We start from the raw sequence: 25783 nt of genomic DNA on the forward strand, positions 1-25783 counted from the left end.
AAAATAAATGATCTATGTACAACAAAAGAACAATTGGCTAACTTACATAGCAAAAGTCTGCTAGCTTAAATGCTATAAAATGCTAACTTTTTTTCTCCAATGCTCTTAACAAATGGTTCAGACTCGCATTCCCACAAAAAAACAAAACAAAACTTAATTATAAACAAAATTGCGAATGCATCAAAAAACATTAGTCCAAACAAAAACTTGGTTTACATTGGTCATAACAGGGAGCAGTTGGATTCAGCCATGTGAAATGAGGCAGACCAGAGGGCAATGTATCTACCCTGATCAATAAACTAAATGTAAACACGTTCAAAATAAACCATTACAAAGCCACTTTAATTAAATGAATACTTGAAGCAACAAAATTCGAATATTTTTTTCTGAACGAATACTCAAGTTAATTGATTAATCGTTGCAGCACTACTTACATATAAAGGGCACTTTGTCTGTGTGTTTGTTTGTTATGAACTCTGAAACGGCTGGCCGGATTTTGACGAAATTTTCCAGAGTTGTGCTTTCATGTTTCTGGGAGTGTTGTTAGATGAGTTCGATCTCTGTAGGCCTCCATTTAGTACCGATAACTAATTCAAAACTCCCAAAATTAGCATAGAAAATGCAACCTGATTGTGGAGGTGACCATTGCCACGTTTACATGGAGCCAAATATTCCAATTACAATGGGAATATTTGTTCAAACCGAATAAATGTGTTCCATATAAACACCTCATTCGGAATGAACAGGCCCAAACCGAATGGAATTTCATTCCGATTCACAGGGGTGGAATATTCCTTTTCCCAAACCGATTAGAAGTAAAATTATATCATGTAAACAGGGAAGCGGAATGGTGTCTGGTTGCGTTCTTTCTGCACATGCTCCGTACTGACGTGGTGACGTCACTTGGTGACGTAAGTAACGTCACTTGCAACATGGCTTCCAAGCACAGCGCACCTTATTGGAGTCCGGCGGAAAGATTGTATTTAATTCAAACTTTAAAAGAATTGAATATAATTGCTCGCTTAGACGGGCGTAAAACGAGGAACAGTGAACTATTTAAAAAAGTTCACGAGAGGTTACACGAAGCCGGAATAGACCGGAGCGTTGACCAGATTAGAAACCGGTGGAAAACCGGCTACTACAAGGCAAAAGAGCAAAACAGCAGAAGCGGATACGACCCCACAAACACAACAAGTGGGTTAAAGTTAAAACAGCAGCACTCCGACGATCGATCTCCATGTTTTGCAACGTGACGCTTTGTTTTGATTAATCTGCGCATGTCAGACGGCAGTTGTCAAACGTCCTTTTGGAATAAAGGCAGTCACATGTAAACGCTGGATCGGAATAGATGAAGTGACATGTAAACAGCTGATCTGAAATTTCCATTCGGAATGATTTGAATCGGTATGAATAAAAGTCAGCATGTAAACGTGGCTAGTGTCTTGCGACGGCTCTTGCGATTGCAATGTCGCAGTTGGCTTTCAAACTTTACGGTTTCATGTACAAATTTAAATGTGCTGTAATGATATGTTGTCGCTTTGAGTACTCCACAAGAAAAAGTACAATTTTCCTCATTATTAATAAGGGAATAATTTCAGCTGCATATCTTAATCTCTATAAAGGCGAGTTTGTCCTTGTGGCTGTCTGTGTGTTCGTGTTTTATGGACGCCGAAACGGCTGGGCGGATTTTGACGAAGTTTTACACAGGTGGACTTTTTATGTCTGGGAGGCTTCTTGGATGGACTTGCCTCCAATAAGTTCATTTGAAATTCTAAAAATTAGCATAGAAAATGCCAATTTTCACTTTCCACCCGAGCAATGCCGGACCATACTGCTCAATAAATCCATCCAGCATACATAAAAAAAAAAAAAAAAAAAAAAGAAATAATGGGCAAAACCCACATTTCGAGGTTTCTTTAGTGTCTGTTTAATAAACCTCTGCTTCAACAACCCAGCAGAAGTAGCATGCCCGGCAACACCGGGCCATACTGCTTGTAAAATGGAACTGTAGCTCATCATTATGATACTTCACACTGTAGGTGGACTGAAATGTTGTGTACTTGTCGTATTCATCCCACAAAAGTGACGAAGAGAAGAGTTTGCAACTAATGTATTTACCAAGTGGATGAACACACAGGTGTCCAACTAGAGGAGAGTAAATATCATGTTCAACTCATGCCGCTAGATAAAAAAACAATCATACCTGACTGCGGCTGACAGCCGCTACAAACAACGCCCAACGCCCAGTTGCTAGTTGCTGCAAACATACGGCTACAGTAGATATCATATATATGTAGAACTAGATGCGAAACGACAGACGACGTTGGTGTTAGAACACGTATTATTGAACAGAGATACGAAATGACAGACTTTCCGGCGTAAGTAAACAGCGGCCATCTTAAAGCAGTAGACATCTCTAGAAGGCTCTGTTGTAGCGAACCTAATTAACTTTTAATCTAAAATACTCCTAAATCTGCAGAATCTTGTCTTAAATCTAAAAGTTTTAAAACTTTGACAAAAGTAGACTAAAGGGAAATTGTGGAAAAACGGGAGCAATTTTAACAACTGTAACAGTTGATTCACAACATTAAATTAATTGAATGTAGTTTAAAGCTGCTGAATACAGAATGGGGACTGGAGTTTTTTATTAACTGTTATTTTTGTATATTTGTTTACTGTTATATGTTAGCTTCATACTGAAATAGTAGTTTGGTTTAGCCTGAGAGGATTTTTGAACAATTTTGGAACTAATGTACAAAACATTAAAAAAAAAAAAAAAAAAAAAAAAAGAGGGGGGGGGTCATCAATAATCGTTTTATAATCAAATCGGAGCCTCTGAATCGTAATCGAATCGTTAGGTGCCCAAAGATTCCCGGCTCTAGTGGATACACTGCCTTCTGGTCTGCCTCTTTTCACATGGCTGAATTCAACTTCTCCCTGTTAAGACCAACGTAAGCTAAGTATTTGTTTGAACTAATGTTTTTTTTATGCATTCATAATTTAGTTTATAGGTATATTTAGGGCCCGAGCACTAGACGTGCGAAGGCCCTATTGTTTTGCAAAGGATTATTATTATTATTATTATTATTATTATTATTATTATTATTATTATTATTCTTCTTTTTTCAGGGCAAATGAAAATGGCCAATTTGGAGGCCTGAACATGCACGAAAAGTCACCAAAATTTGCACGTACGTGCAGATTCGCGTAAATTTCGATAATCTTGCGTCGTTTTGAAAAAATGTCAAAAAATGGCTCAGTGGCGCCCCCTTGACCCTTAAAATTTTCAAAAAGGCCTCTCCTCTCAGGTTTTCAACGTAGAGCAATGAAATTTGGGGAGTAGATACCTTATGCCTAACTGTTCAAAAAAGCCTCTTGCACCCATATTCCAAATCCAACAGGAAATCGGGTATTTTGGATCGAATGTGAAATTTTTTCGGTTCACAGTTGGAGTTTACGTTTGGAGGCTTGAACATGCATGAAAACTCACCAAAATTTGCACATACATTCAACTTTGCGTAAATTTTGATAATCTATAAAAAAAATTAACAAAATGGCTCAGTGGCGCCCCCTTGAAATTTTCAAAAAGGCCTCTCCTATTAGGTTTTTTCAACGTAGAACAATGAAATTTAGTGAGTCGATACATTGTACAAAACTGCTCCAAAAAGTCTCTTGCACCCATATTCCAAACCCAACAGGAAGCCGGAAATTTTGGGTCAAATGCGAAATTTTATCGATTTACATTTGAGACCTTGTCGCTGAAGGATAAAGTTGGATCGTCTTCAAAATTGGTCAGACTATTCAGGAGACCTATGAGATCTTAAGTTTTCAAAATGGTGTGTTTTCATTCAAGGGTCTGGCCTGGGCGTGGTCCCAAAGTCGGCCATTTTTAGGCAAAATACCAAATTCAGAAAATGATTAAAAACTCCGTGATCCAACGTTCAATCTTTTTCATTTCTAGCATGTTTATGAGATATCCCAGCCTGAACACGACTGCATTGAAATATTACCCATTAGGCGTGGCGCCCCTAGTGGAAACAGGAAATGGCCTTCTTTACGAGACAGGCTCCTCCTCCAAGGGAAAAAAATCTATTGACCTCAAACCTGTTTCAGGGGAGCCTCAAGACATGTGTTCAGGTGCCTGATGAAAAATATTGAGGTTTCGTTGAAGCGGAGAGGTCCAAACTGGAAGTGAAAATGACCGTCAACAATTTGTCTCGCCAAAAACTTTGAACAGTCATAACTCGGCAGGTATGCAACATATCTGCGCCAAACTTTCCGTGTTTGTTGAGAGTCATACCCTAAAGGTTCTTGTAGGGGTCATTTGCATCAACTCTACAGTGCCAACTAGTGGCGACAGAAAGAAGTTTTAAAAAAGGCCTTTCCTATTGGGTTTTTTCAACATAGAGCAAGGAAATTTGGGGAGTAGATACCTTATGCAAAACTGCTCCAAAAAGTCTCTTGCACCCATATTCCAAATCCAACAGGAAATCGGGTATTTTTGATCGAATGTGAAATTTTCATGGGTTCACAGTAAGAGTTTACATTTGGAGGCTTGAATATGCATAAAAACTCACCAAAATTTGCACATACATGCGGCTTTGCATAACGTTCGATAATCTTGCAATGTTACGAAAACATGTAACAAAATGGCTCAGTGGCGCCCCCTTGAAATTTTCAAAAAGGCCTCTCCATTTAGGTTTTTTCAACGTAGAGGGATGAAATTCGGAGAGTCGATACCTTGTACAAAACTGCTCCAAAAAGTCTCTTGCATGCGTATTCCAAACCCAACAGGAAATCGGGTATTTTGGATTGAATGTGAAATTTTTATCGATTTACAGTGTGCACATTTTACACCTTGGCACCTAGGGAATTAGTTTGATCATTCTCAAAATTGGCGAGACTGTTCATGAGGCATATGAAATCTTAAGTTATCAAAATGGTGTGTTTTCATTCACGGGCCTGAGCTGGGCGGGGTGCCAAAGTCGGCCATTTTTTCGCCAAAGCACCAAATTCGGAAAATGACTGATAACTCCCTCAAACAACGTTCAATCTATTTTAAATCTGGCATGTGTGTGAGGTATACCAGCCTGAGCAGGACTGGATTGAAAATTTACCATTTGTGCCTGGCGCCTCCTAGTGGGAACAGGAAAAGCCCTTTTTTTACGGGACACACACCTCCTCTAAAGGGAAAAAAACAATCTACCTCAAACCTGCATAAGGGAAGCCTTAAGACCTGTCTTCAGGTGCCTGATGAAAAATATTGAGGTTTCGTTGAAGCGGAGGGGTCCAAACAGGAAAGTGAAAATGACCGTCAACAATTTGTCTCGCTAAAAACTTTGAACAGTCATAACTCGGCAGATATACAAGATATCTGCGACAAACTTCCCGTGCTTGTTGAGAGTCATACCCTGAAGTGCCTTGTAGGGGTCATTTGCATCAACGCTACAGCGCCAACTAGTGGCAATAGAAAGTCACTCGTTTTTCCAATACATGTCCAGTTCTTTTCAGTTTGGTCATTGTAGTTTCAAGACCTATTAAAATACTTATTTACGGCCCATGTCCACGTGTCTGTCTGTTGCCGTGACGACCCTTTGTTCGCCATTTAAAGGAAATATTTTTTTTCCAGAGAGTCAGGCAGCTTATAGAGCCACAATATTTGGCACACTTGGTCAAATTGGCCCAGTTAGAAGATTAATTTTGGTTTTGAATAAGGGCTTGGCTGCACAGCTCAGTAGTGGCTCCTTTTTTGTAGTACTCTCTCCCATAGGGGTTTTTATCTCTTGGGTGTGGTAAAGTAAGAGAAGACTTTCGAGCATGTTAGGTTCTAATGAGATGATTAGAGAGGAGGATCTGCCACCACCCTGACCTGCACACAGTCCGAGTTGCGTGACGTCCGAGTTGCGCTAGATTGCGAGGGCCCGTTCAGTCCTGCTTGCAGGCCTAGTTTTATTATTATTATTGTGGGAATGTGTGTCTGAACCATTTGTTAAGAGCATTGTAAAAAAAAAAAACAAAAAAAAAAAAAAACATTTCACAGCATTTAAGCTAGCTGACTTTTTTCAGGTATTTTAATTCTTCATGTTCCTTATCGGAGTACTCGATTATTCGAACTAACTAGTCCATCGATTAATCGACTACTAAAATATTCGATAGCTGCAGCCCTAATTTAAATCAATGTCAATATCCAATTTTGACTGAACATTTCTATGATTGGTGTTGTGATGAATAAATCGTTTGGAATTCCTGGCAACAATTAGCCAAGCCTTCACTATCTCCTCGTCTACTACTGTACTTTTTCTTCTTTGTATTCCATGATTGGATGCTGTGTGGCACCCTTCAACCTCACACAGACTAGTTTGGGCAGGAAACTTGTAATTGTTTTGGAAATAATCATTATGTGTACAGTCAACTGTCTTGATCATTTTGGGTATTCCACACATTATCACTTGCGTGAATATTTTTACTAAGTATGGTGTCTTTCACAGAGATTTTGAAATGGGAAGGACGAGTTGTTGAAAATATGTACTTGGCGTTAGAAAAACAGTATGACACACAACGTTAGAAAAAATGACAGGAACATGTAGTCAAACCTCGTCTCCCCACGTCATTTCCCTATGAAAAGCAACCTGACCCCAGTTCCCAATTCCACTACCACCTCTTTTGAGTCAGCAGGAATGTGAGGAATGACCTGTCCCCTTTCCCACCCAGTTCTCCTCTGCCCATTTTTAGGCAAAGTCAAGCTCAGCGTCATTCTGCTTTTTATCCTCCATGTCGTTGTACCTCTATGGTGATAACTCTTCTGCTTTGATCTTTGCTTTTCTGAGTGTGCTCACTTGTCCAAGTTTCTTCAGCACTTTAAATTTCCACAAATGACTGCACAAGAACGAGTCTTCCTTGCTATTGCATATTTTTGTCAAACCACAGCGAGACCTCAAAAACCATTCGTCATCCTTGGTGAGATCCCGCCTCCTCTGAAGAAGACCATGTGGGACATGCATTAAGGAGGCAACACGTCAACCCCCACATTGGAGTTGTCATAGTGTGTGACTTGGCCTAACAACCATATCCACTAAGTACGTTGGTATGAAGAGAGAAGCTTGCCGTTTCTCCGATGTATATTCTGGACACAAGCAGATGGAAAACTTAAACAGGGCGGCTGAGCGTGAGGAGTATCAACTATTCTTGAAGCACTCACCTCTGCATGTGTTGACAGGCTACCACTGACTGCCAAAAGAGATGTCTGTCTTTCATGTGACAGCACACAGGCCCCTTTCCTCTCCGTTGCTGCAGCCTTAAACATTAAGCTGCACTCAATGTTTAAAGGGACGGACAACATATTGCACCTTCATATTAGAGACTGTTGCGCAAAGTATTTAAAGTGGAAGTTCAGAATTTTTGACAGGTTTAATTTTTAATTAGTCGATGGAGTCGATTTCAAAAAAATTCCGGGCAGTTTGTAAATTATTTGTTTAATTTCAGGGCTCCTGAGTGGCTAAGGTAACACGAGTCAATGGTGCCTGCTTAGCATGCCGATTAAAACTGATACAGATCTACAAACAGATCTAACATAGTCAATTGAATTCAAAATCCAGATCATTGTTCCGAAACACCCATGCGGCCAAAACAATGTCACACCAAACTGGCATAATTTCATTCTGCGGGACTATTTTTCTCAGGTCTGCGGCATTTCTTTCAGTAAAAGACAATAAAAGTAAAATAGATGAAGTGAGCTGACCTTTCTCTTGGTAGCAGTTGCTGCTGTTGTAGCCTCAAACTCTGTGTGTTCTTTCACGTTTCTTCTTCAAATGTTTTATCAGGTTGGAGGTATTGAAACTGGCAGATTTAACTCCACCTCTAGAAACTTTCAGGCCACAAATCTTGCATGCAGTTATTGTACTCGACGGAGATTATAAACTGAAAGATGTCCAGACAGACGACGTAGTTTGTTTTACCTACATAACAAAAAGCTGCCCTGGCATTGGTTAAGAGTAGGGATGGGAATCGAAATCCAATTCCGAACCGGTTCCTAGTGTTTCGAGGCCTCGACATCACAATGAAAAAGCCTTAATGATCTCTTTAACGATTCCTAAAGACACATATTGCGTCGTGAATGTCTTGATGTCCAGACGCATCAAACTAGCATGGCGCCAAGAACCGCCCGCTCCAAAGTTTGGCTACACTTCACCAGGAAAGAGGGTGAAAATGAAAGGTTACGATGGTTTAGCACGAGCATTGCAGCCGTAAACATAACAATGACAGCACGTAGGTTCAAACACTCGAAAGTGTGTCTTCACTTCATGAGGAAAAATGACAACAAAACAACATGCAGTCATTGCAAGGTGGAGATAACTGCATCGGGAGGGAATAGACTGCACTGTCCTCACCGAGACAGCTATACAGCTAGCTAAACTCCGAAATGACGATACAGAAGACGTTGGTATAATTTGCTGACTTTATTCAACCATCACTTGAAGAGTGAAACTAAAAATAGAAATGAAACAAATCAATTTCGTCTAAATCAGTGATGATTAGCTGCTAATACATTAGTAACAAAACGGTTAGCATGCGTTCGCTAGCATTAGCACATCGCAACAAACCACTACACAACTGGATTTAAGTGTCCGATCGCGAGTGGAAACACACAACAACAACACAAAAGATACATACAGGCGTTGCCTCTGTAGATATTTTACAAACATTAACAAAGAATGTAGGGTCGTAGCAGTGCTTCCCTCTCTAACTCGCTCACTTGCTTGGATGCGGCATTTCTTCTTCTTCGCGTCTAAGCGCGCTGTTCTTCACGTGAGCGCGTTCTTCTTCGCGTGAGGAAGCGCAAGGGCGCCCCCACTTGAGCGTGAAAGCACCATAAAAACTAAAAGGCATGCATTTCAATATACTTGTAAATAATACACTTTAACAGGGGTCCCCAAACTACGGCCCGCCCTGATATTTGGTCCGGCCCCCTGAACAATACCAGAGAGCATTCTGAAATTTTTTTTTTTTTTTTTCCTCGATAGTGTTATTTATTTTCTGGCCTTTTTCTGTGAAGAACTCAGAGAGGGTTATTATCTATTTGATTAATAGTGTTATTATTATTCATTATTATTATATTATTATTTTTATTTTATTTACTTTTGTTCCGTGAAGAATCCAGAAAGGGTTATTTGATTGTGGCTTTCTGAAAAACAATAATTTTTTTCATTTAGGCACTCCTGCAATCGTCACACTTTTTCTGTTACAAACTGACCCCGGCCCCTCATCAGAGAAGGGAAAAGTTATGTGGCCCTCACAGGAAAAAGTTTGGGGACCCCTGCAAGTTTAACACATATTGCCAACGGCAGACCAACGACCCATATGCCAATATATACCAATATTTTTTATTTATATTAGAAAAATGTTTCAGTAAAATGTTACACATTCTTGTGCATTTGCCACTTATTGCCACAGTTAATATTGAGGCTTTGAGCCTATTCTGACCTCGTTGTGAGTTAGTAAGGTTGTGACTTCTGATTAAACAAACTCGATGCCAATCAAAACGTTTGTTCTTCTTTTTCCCCAAATTAGAATCAATAAAGAATCGAATCGTTAAGCAATATCGATGATGGAATCGGAATCGTAAAAATCCAGTCAATTCCCATCCCTCGTTAAGAGTGGCTATTGGCCCGCTCTCATTGGTCTGGAGCAGGCCAATAGCGTTATCTGCTTGGCATGCAAAGTGATCACGTGTTATCACACAACAGAGAGTGTATTGTAGTGAGTGTCAGGAGAAAAAAGGCTGCGGTCAAGGTGATAATACTGGACCGGAAAATGGTATCGGCGCCCTCTTTGTTGTTACTCGCCAATACCACCGTTTCGGGTGGCTTACCCCTCCCCCTGCCGATACTGGGATCGTTGCATCTTTACTATTTAGAACAAAAGTTACAGGGAGGAATAGATTCAGTTGATTTACCTACTGTATGTGCTCTATAGATCGCAATTTTTGATACATGACTGTTCATTTAGCAGTACATTATATTCAAATGCAGTAGTTAATACATGTACATCAAGTGCTTGCCTGGCACGGCCAGCCTGTTCTCCCTGTATTTTTCAAACACTGGGAGGACAGTCTGTGACCCAGCTCCTCATTGGCCTCTCGAGCCCGAACAAAATCATCCATGGAATCAGATTCGTTTATTTGCGTTACGTGCCCTTAACGAGCAACGTCACTCGGAAGTCGTCTACACAACAACACTGGCGGCGAACGGGAGAGCCGAGAATTTGTTCCAATCCGGGGTAAATTCAGTTTTAAATGACCAAAAATACATGGAGTTGCTAAAACCCCAGCAACTGACAGCACTGAATTTCTTTTAAAAGAAGATGTGCTTCCTCGCACTAGAGTTTCTTGTCGCTTTATTAACGTCACGTTCGCCCGTTGCTGATTGGTCCACTCCGCTGTCTGTTTGCTGTGGCTTGCTCCGCCCTGGGAATTTGATCCGCGGATGGTCGCCAGACTCTATCACTGAAAGAGCGGTGAGTCTGGAGTTCCAGGCATTCAACTGCCACCTCAGAAAGTACCTAGCATTCTGAGTACAGTCATAATGACCAATGGTAAAATATAGTAGTTTTGGTAGGGGAGGATATACTGTATCTATGTACTGTATATATAATATATACCGTAATTTCCCGAATATAACGCACACTTTTTTCCCCCCAAAATTTACTCGTAAAATCCTGGGTGCGCGTTATTCACGGGTACAGGGACAGAGACAGAAAAAATTCATCATGATTCATGTTCCAATGTAAGCATGGACCAGCACAATATTACCTAATCCGAACGACAATGATATAATAATCAAGTTTCATGTGGTAAATAATTGTTTTCATGATATTTTTCATATCTAATAAAATTAAAATGTTTTTTTGTACTATTCGTTTATTATTTACCGGTACATTTTTCTTACCTTTGCGTTGCAACATGCCGGCACACGGCGATGTTGTCTTGAAGAGAACGTATACTAGGACAGGAGTCTGAAGAAGAGTGTCGTACCACTGAGCCAAGCCGCGTTGTTTTATTTACATTGAAACTCACAAAGTAACAACGTACATTTTGCACGCAAATCGCGGGACATTTGTTTACTTCCGGCTGTTCCCTTAACTAAACTCTTCCCCCCGGGAACTACACAACTTGCCAACATTAGTTCCGCTGGTGAATTCTGTTAAAACTCGGTACAACTCCTTACTTTGTGAAAATTATTATCGTATACTGTGAGCAATTTTACCACAGAAAATTAATATTCTATTTATAAAAGAAAAAAATTGACAAAAGGATTAAAAAATGCTGCAACCGCGTACTTTATAAAAGTTCGAGACACAAGACTAATGTTTATTGGTGCTAAAATTAGGGTGCGCCTTATACACGTGTACAAGAATTTTCCCTAGATTTTACAGATAAAGTTGGGGTGTGCGTTATACACGGGTGCGCCTTATATTCGGGAAATTACGGTAAAATGTGTATGTACAGTGCCTTGCAAAAGTATTCGGCCCCCTTCAATCTTGCAACCTTTCACCACATTTCAGGCTTCAAACATAAAGATACGAAATTTAATTTTTTTGTCAAGAATCAACAACAAGTGGGACACAATCGTGAAGTGGAACAACATTTATTGGATAATTTAAACTTTTTTAACAAATAAAAAACTGAAAAGTGGGGCGTGCAATATTATTCGGCCCCTTTACTTTCAGTGCAGCAAACTCACTCCAGAAGTTCAGTGAGGATCTCTGAATGATCCAATGTTGTCCTAAATGACCGATGATGATAAATAGAATCCACCTGTGTGTAATCAAGTCTCCGTATAAATGCACCTGCTCTGTGATAGTCTCAGGGTTCTGTTTAAAGTGCAAAGAGCATTATGAAAACCAAGGAACACACCAGGCAGGTCCGAGATACTGTTGTGGAGAAGTTTAAAGCCGGATTTGGATACAAAAAGATTTCACAAGCTTTAAACATCTCAAGGAGCACTGTGCAAGCCATCATATTGAAATGGAAGGAGCATCAGACCACTGCAAATCTACCAAGACCCGGCCGTCCTTCCAAACTTTCTTCTCAAACAAGGAGAAAACTGATCAGAGATGCAGCCAAGAGGCCCATCATCACTCTGGATGAACTGCAGAGATCTACAGCTGAGGTGGGAGAGTCTGTCCATAGGACAACAATCAGTCGTACACTGCACAAATCTGGCCTTTATGGAAGAGTGGCAAGAAGAAAGCCATTTCTCAAAGATATCCATAAAAAGTCTCGTTTAAAGTTTGCCACAAGCCACCTGGGAGACACACCAAACATGTGGAAGAAGGTTCTCTGGTCAGATGAAACCAAAATTGAACTTTTTGGCCACAATGCAAAACGATATGTTTGGCGTAAAAGCAACACAGCTCATCACCCTGAACACACCATCCCCACTGTCAAACATGGTGGTGGCAGCATCATGGTTTGGGCCTGCTTTTCTTCAGCAGGGACAGGGAAGATGGTTAAAATTGACGGGAAGATGGATACAGCCAAATACAGGAACATTCTGGAAGAAAACCTGTTGGTATCTGCACAAGACCTGAGACTGGGACGGAGATTTATCTTCCAACAGGACAATGATCCAAAACATAAAGCCAAATCTACAATGGAATGGTTCAAAAATAAACGTATCCAGGTGTTAGAATGGTCAAGTCAAAGTCCAGACCTGAATCCAATCGAGAATCTGTGGAAAGAGCTGAAGACTGCTGTTCACAAACACTCTCCATCCAACCTCACTGAGCTCGAGCTGTTTTGCAAGGAAGAATGGGCAAGAATGTCAGTCTCTCGATGTGCAAAACTGATAGAAACATACCCCAAGCGACTTGCAGCTGTAATTGGAGCAAAAGGTGGCGCTACAAAGTATTAACGCAAGGGGGCCGAATAATATTGCACGGCCCACTTTTCAGTTTTATATTTGTTAAAAAAGTTTAAATTATCCAATAAATTTTGTTCCACTTCACGATTGTGTCCCACTTGTTGTTGATTCTTGACAAAAAATTAAAATTTTATATCTTTATGTTTGAAGCCTGAAATGTGGCGAAAGGTTGCAAGGTTCAAGGGGGCCGAATACTTTTGCAAGGCACTGTATATGTCAGGTTGACCATTAACACCACTTAAAATTTTTGAGGGAAATTTTAAAGTATTTAAAGATTGATTTCAGTTACTTTCAGAGGTTCTTTCTAAATATTTGAAAATAAAGTTTTCCAAAACGATAATTATTGAATCTTTAGTAGTTTAAGTTGAATACAATTGTATTTGACAAATTCACTGTAATGGGTTAAAGAAAAAAAAAAGATGATTTGTACATTTAATTCAGTCAGTCCTAGCATACCACTAGAGGGTGACCGCATACCACTGGTGGTTCTTGTACCACACTTTAAGAACCACCTGATTATTTTATACGAGCGGAAAGTGACTATGCCCGACATTATGACTCCTTGCTATGTCTGCTCCGCAGTCATTCTGTCCCTCTGTTTGCCCTTTTGTGGTCCACATGCAGTTGGATGGAACCGTGGATCTGGACGAGAGACGCCTCATCCGTTCAGCCATTCGCGAGTTGAGGAGAAGAGAGATCGAGGACATGGAGGCTGCACTGGCCAGCAAGAGGTTTCGCCACACACGACTCAAACAGGAGGACAAGGAAAACCAGCACAGGCAAGACCACACGTATAAACACTTTGAACCTGAATGTCTCAATTACAAAGCAGTCCAGGTGTAATGGATATACAGTTGTAAGAAAGCAGCATTCCTTAACACACGGATAGGAAAGCTCTGGAAATGTGATGTCAGTACATTGTTAATGGCAACCACAGTAGACTTTCCATTTTCCATCAAGGATTTTCACATTGAGTAGGCCCATTTAATAGATCGTCGTCATATCTAGTTACCAGTCAGCATTTTTAACTGGGAGTTGGACTGAAGAGTGCACTGTGTGAGGTTTTATTAGTGCTTTTTTTGTCGTTGGCATGTTTAGTGCCCTCTTCTGAGGCATGTGAAAGTAAATCTGTGTCTTAAATTCCTGTCAATTCATTGTTTTCAATCTAAAATGTAGTTTTAACCTGAAATAAAATTGTGGTTTTAATGTTTGGAGTCTTAAAGATAATCTTAAATGGTCTTGTTTTTATCTGCAATCCAATTACAAGTGACTTTCTTCACGTAAAAAAAATACACTTCGTTAGAGACAAGTCAACTTAGCTAGCATTGGGTCTGCAATGGCAAATCCTTGAAATCTCACGACTAGGGCCAAAATGCATCATTAAGGATAAGAAAATCCATGTTTAGCAAGTTTGACCTTTAAAAGATTAGAGATTAAGATTAGAAAAACGTTTTTTTTCCTGCCTATTTAATTGCCAGAAAAGTGCTTTGATGCTAGGATGGAGTATTTTTGACCAACAGAAGGATGCTTTATTGCTTGATATTTACATGTTGCTGACAAACGCAAACTGCTCGAGATGCTTAATTTTACGACAATATACCATGCTGCAGCCTATTTGATGCTAGCAAACATAATACATTAGAGTGGTAAGTCAACCTATCAATTCTGACTTTGGGTGACACAGCCTACACATCCTGGTTTGATGTCCATTTAAACACAGTGTTCGAAACTAAAAGAAAGCAACGATGACGAGAGAACATAATAATGTATGAGTAAAAAACGCAAAAGAGAAAAAAACAAGTCCAAAAACCAAGGAGATGGGAGGTGTCTTTTTTTCTTCTCAAAGCCAGCTGTTTCCATGGTGCCAAATTTCTTCTGCTGTATTATAATTATCTCCTCTTATGGAATAAGTAAGAAAGGTTTCGTCCTGCTGCCTCATTATATAAATCGGTAAAGCCGTAGTTTCTATTGTGAAGTTACAGGCCAGTCATGATTATGTGTTATAACCACTCTGTTGCTTTTTTAGGTCAGACTCCAGCGAGTCCTTGGAGGTCTTATCGCATAAGCTAAAAGCAATCAGAGATGTCGACGAGCTCACCAAGATGGTGAGTTTTAGCGGAGAGCTTGCATTTTTATTTGTAATGGGCAACTAAAATGCTTAATTACTAAGAATCATTTCAATTGTGTGGCATTGTTTTTGGATTGATTGATTAATTGAAGCAGTCGAGGCAAACTGGAGTGCACAACTTGACTATTCCCAGTAGAGGGTTACCGAATCGTTTTTGTCCCAGTCTTGATTTACATGTGAATTCCCTGTCCTGTGAGTACAAGGGGACGGAATCTCTGGGTAACTTACAACACGACTTACGATTCAAGGCTCATAATAACTATTATTTCACAATTAAGTTGATACAACTACAGTATGATCGATACCTACAATATGTCAGGAAATCAGTCTACGGTATTCTGCTATATAAGCTATTTTTTACAAAGAATAAGCAATTTTTTTCCCACTTTTTGAGGGCAGTCTGTCAAGCTGTTGTCTTCCTTTTCAATTGCGTCAAATATTTTAACGTGATTAATTTAAAAAATTACCGTCCGTTAACGCGATAATTTTGACAGCCCTAATATACAGTGTGTGTGTATATATATATATATATATACATATATATATATATATATATATATATATATATTAGGGCTGTCAAACGGTTAAAATTTTTAATCAAGTTAATTACAGCTTAAAAATTAATTAATCGTAATTAATCGCAATTCAAACCATCTATAAAATATGCCATATTTTTCTGTAAATTATTGTTGGAATGGAAAGATAAGGCACAAGATGGATATATACATTCAACATACGGCACATAAGGACTGTATTTGTTTATAATAACAATAAATCAACAAGATGGCATTAACATTATTAACATTCGGTTAAAGCGATCCATGGATAGAAAGACTCGTAGTTCTTTAAAAAAAAATGTTAGTACAAGTTACAGAAATTTTATATTAAATCCCCTCTTAATGTTTTCGTTTAAATAAAATTTGTAAAATTTTCAATCAAAAAATAAACTAGTAGCCCGCCATTGTCGATGTCAATAATTACATACACAATGCTCATGGGAGCTGAAGCCTATAAAATCAGTCACACCCAAGCGCCAGCAGAGGGCGGCAAAACTCCACTGACACAACAAGTGAGCCTTTCACTGCACTGTCATTTAAATTTGTCTGAGCGGGCCATCTGCGTTAATTGCGTCAAATATTTTAACGTGATTAATTTTAAAAAATTAATGAACGCCCGTTAACGTGATAATTTTGACAGCCCTAATATATATATATATATATATATATATATATATATATATATATATATATATATATATATATAACCATTTTTTATTGACATGGCCATGTTGTGTTGAAGAAACGTATGCGGCGATCCGTTGCTGACCATTACGGTACGTGATGTCACCATTTTGTTTCGGTAATACTTCACTCTGATCGGTCGAATGATTTCGTCTGTGTTAAATTCAGCTTTTTTCACTCTTCATAAAGCACAGAATTTAGTTTCTTGAACTCTTTTGAGTCAACGTTTATTGCAGCTCCGCAATTCAGACCATAACAAACGTAACACAACACAGACTTCCTGTGTCCGTCAACATAACTGTCCCTCGGGAAACTCAAACCCAAATAACAATAGTTCCTATTGTTACTGTCGTGTCGACAGCGATGAGCTCTCTCAGATTTCCGACTTACATTCTCACTTTCATTTTACCGTATCAATCCATGGAGGAAACATTTATTCATCATGATGAAACGAGTAGGTTATACAGCAGCCTTTAAAAGAAAACTCACATCGGTTTTGTTTTCTCCTGGATTCTGATAAATTCAAGAAGTTTTTAGATCATATTATTCCCGTACATATTGTCAGTTTACGGTAATGTTTTGAACTACCAATGTGCTATGCTTGTGCTGTGTTTCACCAGTCAGTAAAATGACATTTCTGTATCTGTACACGAGCTCTGTTTTCTTGTATTCTATTTATTGGTGCTAAAATTAGGGTGCGCGTTATACATGTGTACAATCATTTTCCCTAGATTTTACAAGTAAATTTGGGGTATTTTTGTAAACAAATGAAGGTTTTTCTTAACTTTCCACTCAAAAAGTGTATGTTGTGGTAGCAATCTGTTGGTTCATAATAAACAGTGACACCTTTTTAAAACGATTTATCAATTCTTGACGAGAGCATAGCGATAAACTATTGAGATACAAAATATCTCCATTTACAAGTATTACCAGATACCATATATTAATAAAATTCTAGTAAGTACATAAAGAAAACTCAAAGCTTATGTTTAGAATTGGTCTCTCTATCTATCCACTGTTTAATACCTTACATTGTAATGTCTGAATCGCATATTTTTGCACCCAAGTCAGAGTCATCTGATTTTAAGAAGCTGCCGATACCTATACTTATTTATTTTTAATTTGACCAGAAGTTGCAAACATGTTACAGTACTGTAGTGTACACAGTACTTCCTATCCCACTTTTTCCGGGAGTGTTGCGGAGTATAAAACGTGTACGTATATATTTTTGTTTCTTTTGGCAATGCCATTGTATTTCTGGATTATTTTGTTGCTTTTTAGCCCTTAATTTTAATCCTTTTTACACGATTCCAATCGTCTGAAAAATGGCGCGATCGGATTGAGGACATCCCTAATTGTGAGTGTGGCATTTTTTAGTATTATCCCTGATACTCTCGTGTCCTCAGTGCATCACAGAACTCATCTTGAAAATTAGGGATTATTTGAGGTAAAATGATAGAAAAAGAGTATATCCCATTATGCACTCTGAGTACAACCTAATACATTTGTGTGCTCGTAGCTACGTGCCGCCGGCGAATATGAAGAGAGGAAGCTGATTAGAGCAGCAATTCGACAAATCCGAGAAGAGCAACAGCAAGGTGAGTTTGACGACATCACACTCTGCCATAGTTGACAAGACTTGATGTGACTTGAGTAATATATTATTACTTTCCAGTCAATGACATAATGCTTTGGATGTTATAGGCCTATACTAGGAGTGTGTACTGCCTTATATGAGGCGATACAATTCAAACAACATATGGCTTTCATTTTTATTTTTTTTTAGTCCAAGGCTGCTTAAATGTAGGATTTTAAATTCTCATCATCTCTGTTTTTTGCAGTCAAAGGCAAAATGAGTCCAAATTTCAAACTTGTAAAAGGACTAATCCGAGCAACCACTAGAGGGTGATGTACACAAATCTCTACTCGGAATATTCTAATGTTGTTGTTACTTCAGTAGATTGCTAGGCAGTGCTGCTGCGCGTCGCCAGCTACTGGATGGGAGTAGACGTGCAGCCACTGAATTGTTTATTTCCACTCAAAACACACGTGTAAGGATCGATACAAACGGATTTTGAATCAATGCGAAAATTGCATGATGTAATATCGCTAGAGTTGGGCATCGTTTGAATGATTCAGATTCCGCATTTCGATTCCTTTTCCAAATGATTCTCGATTCCGATTCTTTTAATAGGCAGGGTAAAAAAAAATTGCATATTTTATATTAATTCATATTATTATTAACGTTTCGATTCTTATGTTTTAAATTATATGAACTTTCAATTTCCTTTTCTATGAATTTCTCACAGGTCTATTTTTAGCTTGCATATGAGTATCATTCTTTGAACTTGAATATGATGAAGATTCTATACAGGAGTGCACTTTCACAAAGATGTTTATTTTTCAAAAGCTCACGGAGAAAACATTTATACATATTCTTTTGCCTATGTTTTAGTGTCTTATGCTGCAGGCTAGTTATGTCCCGATCCAGGTTTTTGCACTTCCGATCCGATACCGATACTGGCCGATACCGACACCGACCTATCTGAGCATGTGTTAAAGTTTAAAGTTATTTAGCCTCCTTACTTAGTTGTCAGACTCATGTTGAAAAAGGTTTTAGTACCCTTGATAACAACTAGCCAGCTGAATTAGGTGAGTTTGAATAACACACAAAGGTTGATAACAAGAAACTGACCTGTTTATTCAGTGACAAACACAAAACATTCTAAATAACAAACAGAAATGGCATAGTCAGTCAGTAAAACGTGCACATAATATTGTAAACTGTCTTAAGAAAGCAAAACACACCAACAACCTCAGTGGAAAATCCCACAGATCCCCCAAGCTATTAAATGCTTTTAATGTTTCGTGCATTAGTTACAAAAATTGTATAAAAAGCCTCTCAGGTTTAAATAAACGACTATTTCAGTATCAAGTTAACATTTTAAAACAGTAAATAAAATACTCCAGTCCCCATTCTGTATCAGCAGCTTTAAACTACATTCAATTCATTTAATTTTGCGAATCAACTGTTAAAGTTGTTAAAATTGCTCCCGTTATTCCATAATTTCCCTTCTGTCTACTTTCGACATGTTAAAGTTTTAAAACTGTTTTGAAGCTAGATTCAAGTCAAGATTTTGCCGATTTAGGAGTATTTTAGATAAAAAGTTAATTAGGTTCGCTTGGAAGGTTCACAACAGCCTACTAGGGAAGTCTTCTGCTTTAAGATGGCGGCTGTTTACTAACGCATCTGGTTTTCAATACTTCAATGTTGCTAACGCAGTCGAGTCTGTCGTGTGGTTCTATATACATATGATATCTATTATCTCCAGTAAAATGACGTTGACGTAGTTTGTTGCGGCTGTCAGCAGCAGTCAGGTATTCTTGTGTTTTTTATCCAGCGGCATGAGTTGAGCTAAAGCCGTGAGTTGAGCATTGGCATTACCCGGGTCTAAGACAAGTTATGTTTACTTTCGGGACGCAATGCGGTCCGTTTCTCATTGCGTCCCGAAGACCGCGCTGTGTATTAGTTCCGCTTTACTTGACATATTTCAATAATCGGAATTTGGATTTTTGTGAATCGTTCTCGAATCTTCAGCGGCCGAATCGCGTGTTGGATGGTGCGTCTTTACTCACGTGAGATAATGGCTCGTCATCCAGAATGAATTCTTCGGCAATGACTCTTGTTATTCCCTGGGCTTTGGGACTGTCGAGTGCCAGTTTGTCACGCATAGCAAAAGTTTCAGCCAGTGTTAGTTGCGTAGGACCTTTCTTTTTGTCTTCGGTTTTCTTAACATACCCCTCATATTGTTTGTGGTGGTATTTTGCTAAATGCTTGATTAGGTTGGTTGCATTAAAACTTCTTACAGCTTTACCACTACGCTTGACTTTATTGTGGCATATGTTGCTCTCTGCCTCGTCTTTGTCGTCCTTTAAGGTGAAATGATCCCACACAGCTGACATTTTTACCGATGAAGTCTCTCGGTAAATTGGGAGACGGTAATGTAAATGTAGTGTGTTGAAGGTGTGCCGTAAAATGCGGACGTAAAATGCGGACCGGATTTTAGGGAAACCGAAGCAAAAACTGGAATGGATTATGTAAATCGGTGCGCTGGGAAACCCGGACCGGAGTTTTAAAAAAACGGGATCGGAATTTTTCCCGTGTTCCGATGCGCATTTTTTTTGCCCATATCGGCGTCCGAGCCGATCCAAATATCGAATCGGAACATCTCTACTGCAGGCATTTATTGTATTGCTTCGTTTGTTTTAGGTGGTATTTCTAGAAGTTAGTTAAAGGCTGACATCTTACAGATGTCAGGCGGGGAGTGTTCTGGCCGTTGATCTTAAGTTGACTACTTTTTAAGTTTCATTTCTTTTTAAACTGATATATTGTTCCTCCGTCCACAAGATGTCACTATTGTAACTCCGGACTGTATAGTTTTTTTTGGTTTTGGTAGTTGCGCTTGGCTTCCCCTAGGGGTGACATACTGGAAGCAGCAGGCAAAAAGAACTTAGTACTTTAGTTGGAAAAGAATCTTTGAGGTGTACAGACGCAACAGACATCATCTGCACTACACATCGTTGGGAACCCTTGATAAAACATAATCTATTAAGTTTGCGCGTTCTAACAGAGAGGGTCTGATATCATTTCGGTTTGTTTATTCTGTTACTTTGTTGTCTATATGTACAGTACTGTGCAAAAGTTTTAGGCAGGACACCTGCCTAAAACTTTTGCACAGTACTGTATATTTTTATTATGTGTATACAGGATATACTGTATGTATATATTTTCCCCAAGTGGAAGCTTCCATGAGCCTAATAAATTTAATAATTAAAAAAATATATATACAGTACTGTGCAAAAGTTTGCACAGTACTGTATATGCAGCACATTTTTGTGCGAAGCTAAATTTGCCACTTCATTTGATTTTCTCATAACGGAGCTAGTCGTCATGTGGCTTCCTCAATTTTTTCCGTTCGGCGGTCACGGCATCGTAACTTGGAATCAAAATTTAAAAATTCGAACGGTTCCGGGAGAACCGGAGTGTTGGTCACGGATCCCATCAATACTTGGTGCCCAACCCTGAATATCACGATACATCTTAGAATCGATTTTTTTTTTCCCTTAAAAAAACCCTATTATATACTTTCCTATGAAGGACATGATATCCTTGAAAAAGTTCTGAGTAAAGAGGTCACCATGGTATTTTATTTATACAACACATGTGATGCCCATTGAGATAGTAGATTCCTGCCATTCTTTCATGCTGTCTAGTCTGTGCGCAATGCTCGTGCCATTTTGTATCTCTGTGATATTGTACAATGTGTTGTAAACACACTCAACCACACAAGAGTACAATCTGTCCTCATCTTACCCAGTCTCTCTTCATGTGAGCCCTGTAAAAAATTCAGTCATTTCAGTTCAGTATTCATCCCATTCTTGTTTGATCCTTTCTCATGTCATTTCAGTTAATGAGGCTTCTGCCACTGTTTTTATTTGTGTCTTTTAGGGACAGTGGAGAGGGTTAAAGCCTCTGGTCGCGGCCTGGAGACAGATCGTCTGGAGCCCCAAATTTTCAAGGGGTCTGTGGTGAGTACAGTAAAAAGGAAAGTTTGCTTTTCGTATGAATGTTGAAATCATTTAAATGTTTTATGCGCGTATAGCATATAAATAATCTGAGTTAAGTTGTCTCGTGACTGGCTCCATTTGCAAATTGAGCACTGGCTTATTTGTGGGTGCGAGTTTGTTCCAGGGATGTATTGGCCATTAGGGTTTTTCTGCTGCCATAATCAAATGGCACACAACAAGAAGCGTGTGACTTGAGTCACAAGTGCGATGTCATAGAGGCGATGCTAAATTCAACCCTCATGTTTTTCACACAGATGGATAATGTCAAGGTTGAACTTTCATTTTTGTTGAGTTTTATCAGTTGTTTTGTCCAGAGACTTAGGGGCCGTTTACATGGCGACTCTCCGAGAAGACGAAAAATTTCATGTTTGCATTTCTATGGTTCCGTCGCCATTCAAACAATGTCGCAATTCCGCATGAAAACGATGTAGTATTCATGCCAGGCCCTAGGGGGCAGTGCAGATTTACAAGGCGACAGGGAATGATGCACTTTGACCTCCTCAGCCCGGAAGACAGCATGCCCGCCCACTCAGAGCAATGGCATTTTCTTTTGTTCAAAAAGGCACAAAAATGGAGACATTGAACCTATTCAAATTAAAAATATTATAAAAACAGTCAATTAAAGCGGATGTTCCACCATATTTGCTGTTTTTAATGTTTAGTAGCACCGCTGCGCAGGCCCAATGTGACGTGTACGAGTGCTGACGTTATCGGCGCGGGCCCGCCCGCACCGCGGGAGCTTTTGATATGCATGTGGAGCAAGCCCCCGCAATTGAATTCTTCCACTTTGGAGGCAGGATTCCAAGATTTGCATCTTGCCTTCAGTCTTCGCCGACACCATATGAACGCGAGGCCACTCCGCAACACAGTCATTGCATCTTCGTGTCGCAGAGACTATGCCTACGCAATGACTAGCCCTCTAGTGGACTAAAGTAAGTGTGTTTACAGTCCAGCAAAACCAGAGATTAGGTAAATGATATGATTGTTTAGTGAGGATAATGTGACAACCTCCCAGGAGCCAGATGTTATCTACTGCGTTTGATCAACTCTTTTCGTGCCGTTTCCTCTGGAAGCCACAATAATGCTTAATGTAGGTGGCCACTGTTGTGCTCTACTCAGATTAGGAAACCATGACAGCAGGCTGGCGTCACAGGATGTTGGAGCATTCAAGTTTTTTTGGCCTCACATCCTGAGAGACAGCTGAGCGCTGTATAGTGGGGAGTTCATGATGAGTCACAGGAGGTTGGATGTGTCTGAGAGGAGAGGTGGGATGGCTGAAGACTTAAAGAGAGAGAGGCAGCCCACCAGCTGTACTCCAGCAGCCGCGTCTCGGCACTGGAACGTGTACGTGTCCAAAAGCAACACAAGCAACAGCAGCGGGGCTCCTTCCAGGGACATCATAGTAGCGGATCTCTTTGAGCTGCACGCAATTGTACCGAGACAGATGAACGTCTGAGATAGGCCTCCCACAGCACAGCAGCCACACACCCACGCAAACACTCGCACATGGATACGAACCATCCAAAATGCATGCCACAAGCATCAAAACTAACATCGACTTGAGATGGAAAGTATGTGGGCTCGGTTAGTGGATTAACGCATGTGTAGCCATCGTAAAGCCAAAAACCATTAGACATTAATAACTGTTTTAAATGGCACGCCTGAGTTACAGTAAAAGATTTCTTGGCTTTTGAAGAATCCACTTAAATTTAATTATACCTTCATAGAATTAAGAAATTGGAGCAAAAGGCACAAGTCAGCACCAGAGCTGTCAAAATTATTAACATTTATGACAAGTGGACTTATATACTAGGTAGCGTTTTAAAGTTCTCTTATCATATTTTTTTTCACTCTACGTAACCTAAATGTATGGCATTGTCGACGAAGGGATAACCCTTTTAGAAGCCAAAAAAACCACACAAAGAAAATGGTCCTGTAATTTTGTTTGTTTGGCCTTTTTTCCCCCCAAAAAACGGTCTTTAAAACAAGCAGCTTCGTACTTCTACTGAGCTCCTACTTCCAACTTCAAGGTCCAGCCATGATCCCTCTGTCCCATAACCCCCAACACACACATGTTGAACTTTAGCCACAGTCATTGTCTTCTGATGAGTTGATTCTTTTTCTTCGGTGTCTCTTCAAAGTCTCAAAGGTGGTTGGTAAACCAACCAAATGGTGTATAACTGCCTGCTCCAACTTCTTTCATTAGCTAGCATTGAATGATGACAAAGTAGGCTGAGCCAACGGCTTTCCATCAGTTTCAGTAATGTCTCCAGAAAGTCTTGCTGGTTGTCTGACCCTGTTATAGTGTGTTTCCGTCGTAAATGTAAATGTTGTTAATAACAGCGATGGAGTATAACGGCGCTACTAACGGCGTTATTTTTTTCAGTAGTGAGTAATCTCATTTTCTCATCTTGGCAACACCGTTACCGTTACTGACGATGTAAAGGCGTGCATTACGGCCCGTTACTACATTGGTTGAATGACGCGAGAAAAGTCAGAGACAGAGACAAGAGAGCAGAGTAGGAGTGGGGAGGAGGGAAGGAAGTTGTGACGTTGTTGCAAACACGATGCTAGGTGGCTCAAATAATACCTGACTGTAGCCGATAGCCTACAAACTACGCCCACATGATGTTACGGTACCATGCTAGATATCACATGTATATAGAACTAGATGCGAAATGACAGATACGGCGGTGTTAGCACATGTATAGAGACCTAGATGCAAAATGATAGACTTGCTGGTGTTAGTAAACTGCTGCCATCTTAAAGCAGTAGACTTCTCAGGAAGGCTCTGTTGTAGAGAACCTTCCTAGCGAACCTAAGTACTGTATTTTTCGGACTATAAGTCGCAGTTTTTTTCATAGTTTGGCTGGGGTTGTGACTTAAACTCTGGAGCGACTTATGTGTGAAATTATTAACACATTATTATATCATTTCACATGTTATTATGGTGTTTTGGAGTGACACTGATGGTTTAGTAAACTTGTTAGCATGTTCTTTATGCTACAGTTATCTGAATAACTCTTAATAGCTATGTTACGTTAACATACCGGCCACGTTCACATTTTGTTGTTCATGCATCTTGTAACATTATCATACTGTACAATTATTCAACATGTTGTTCTCTATTGTATTTTTTTTTTAATTGCCTTTCAAGATGACATATCTGTTCTATGTGTCTGATTTTATCAAGTAAATTTCTCCCAAAAATGCGACTTATACTCCGGTGCGACTTACAGTATATATGGTTTTTTTCCTCTTCGTTGGGGATTTTATGGCTGGTGCAACTTATACTCAGGTGCGACTTATAGTCAGAAAAATATGGTAACTTTTTATCTAAAATACTCCTAAATCTGCTAAATCTTGACTTGAATCTATCTTTAAATGATGTTTTAAAACTTTCACCTGTCGAAAGTAGACAGAAGGGAACTAATGCAATAACGGGAGAAATTTTAACAAATTTAACGGTTGATTCACAACACTAAATGACTTCCAAATATAGCAAAGGTTACTTTTTTAATTTTTTTATTTATTTATTTATTTTTTGAATGAAAAAAAAACATGAAAGGTAACACCAGTTTCTTTTCCAAGTAACTAATTACTCTTACATTCAACACAATTACTTTTTGGGAAAACTAATTTGTAACTGAAATTAATTTTTTAAAGTAAGATTAACAACACTGCCTTCGACAGAGCCTACGTGAGAGCTGTATTCATGTTATTTACAACAGGAACGGGAGGCTTTGCCAACAAAGTTGTGGCTGGAGCTACCTACCATTTGACCAAAAAAATGAATTAAAACAAGGAAAATGTTTGCGTTCTCTGATAAAAGCACCGTTTCAGTGGGTATAAGGTGATGCGTTGCC

General features: G+C 39.3%; 1 protein-coding gene across 7 annotated transcripts in view; it reads left to right on the plus strand.

Moving 5' to 3' along the window:
- smtnb (smoothelin b) overlaps positions 1-25783 on the plus strand; it is a 128941-nt gene that overhangs the window by 37470 nt on the left and 65688 nt on the right. For all 7 annotated transcript variants that reach the window (XM_057830838.1, XM_057830839.1, XM_057830842.1 and 4 more), the window contains 4 exons: positions 13545-13699; positions 14947-15025; positions 17809-17887; positions 21799-21878. In XM_057830838.1, coding sequence (XP_057686821.1) covers positions 13545-13699; positions 14947-15025; positions 17809-17887; positions 21799-21878 — 393 coding nt within the window. The remainder of the gene's footprint in view (positions 1-13544; positions 13700-14946; positions 15026-17808; positions 17888-21798; positions 21879-25783) is intronic.

The sequence above is a fragment of the Corythoichthys intestinalis genome, chromosome 3 (genome assembly GCF_030265065.1).
Source record: "Corythoichthys intestinalis isolate RoL2023-P3 chromosome 3, ASM3026506v1, whole genome shotgun sequence".
Classification (NCBI taxonomy): Eukaryota; Metazoa; Chordata; class Actinopteri; order Syngnathiformes; family Syngnathidae; genus Corythoichthys; species Corythoichthys intestinalis.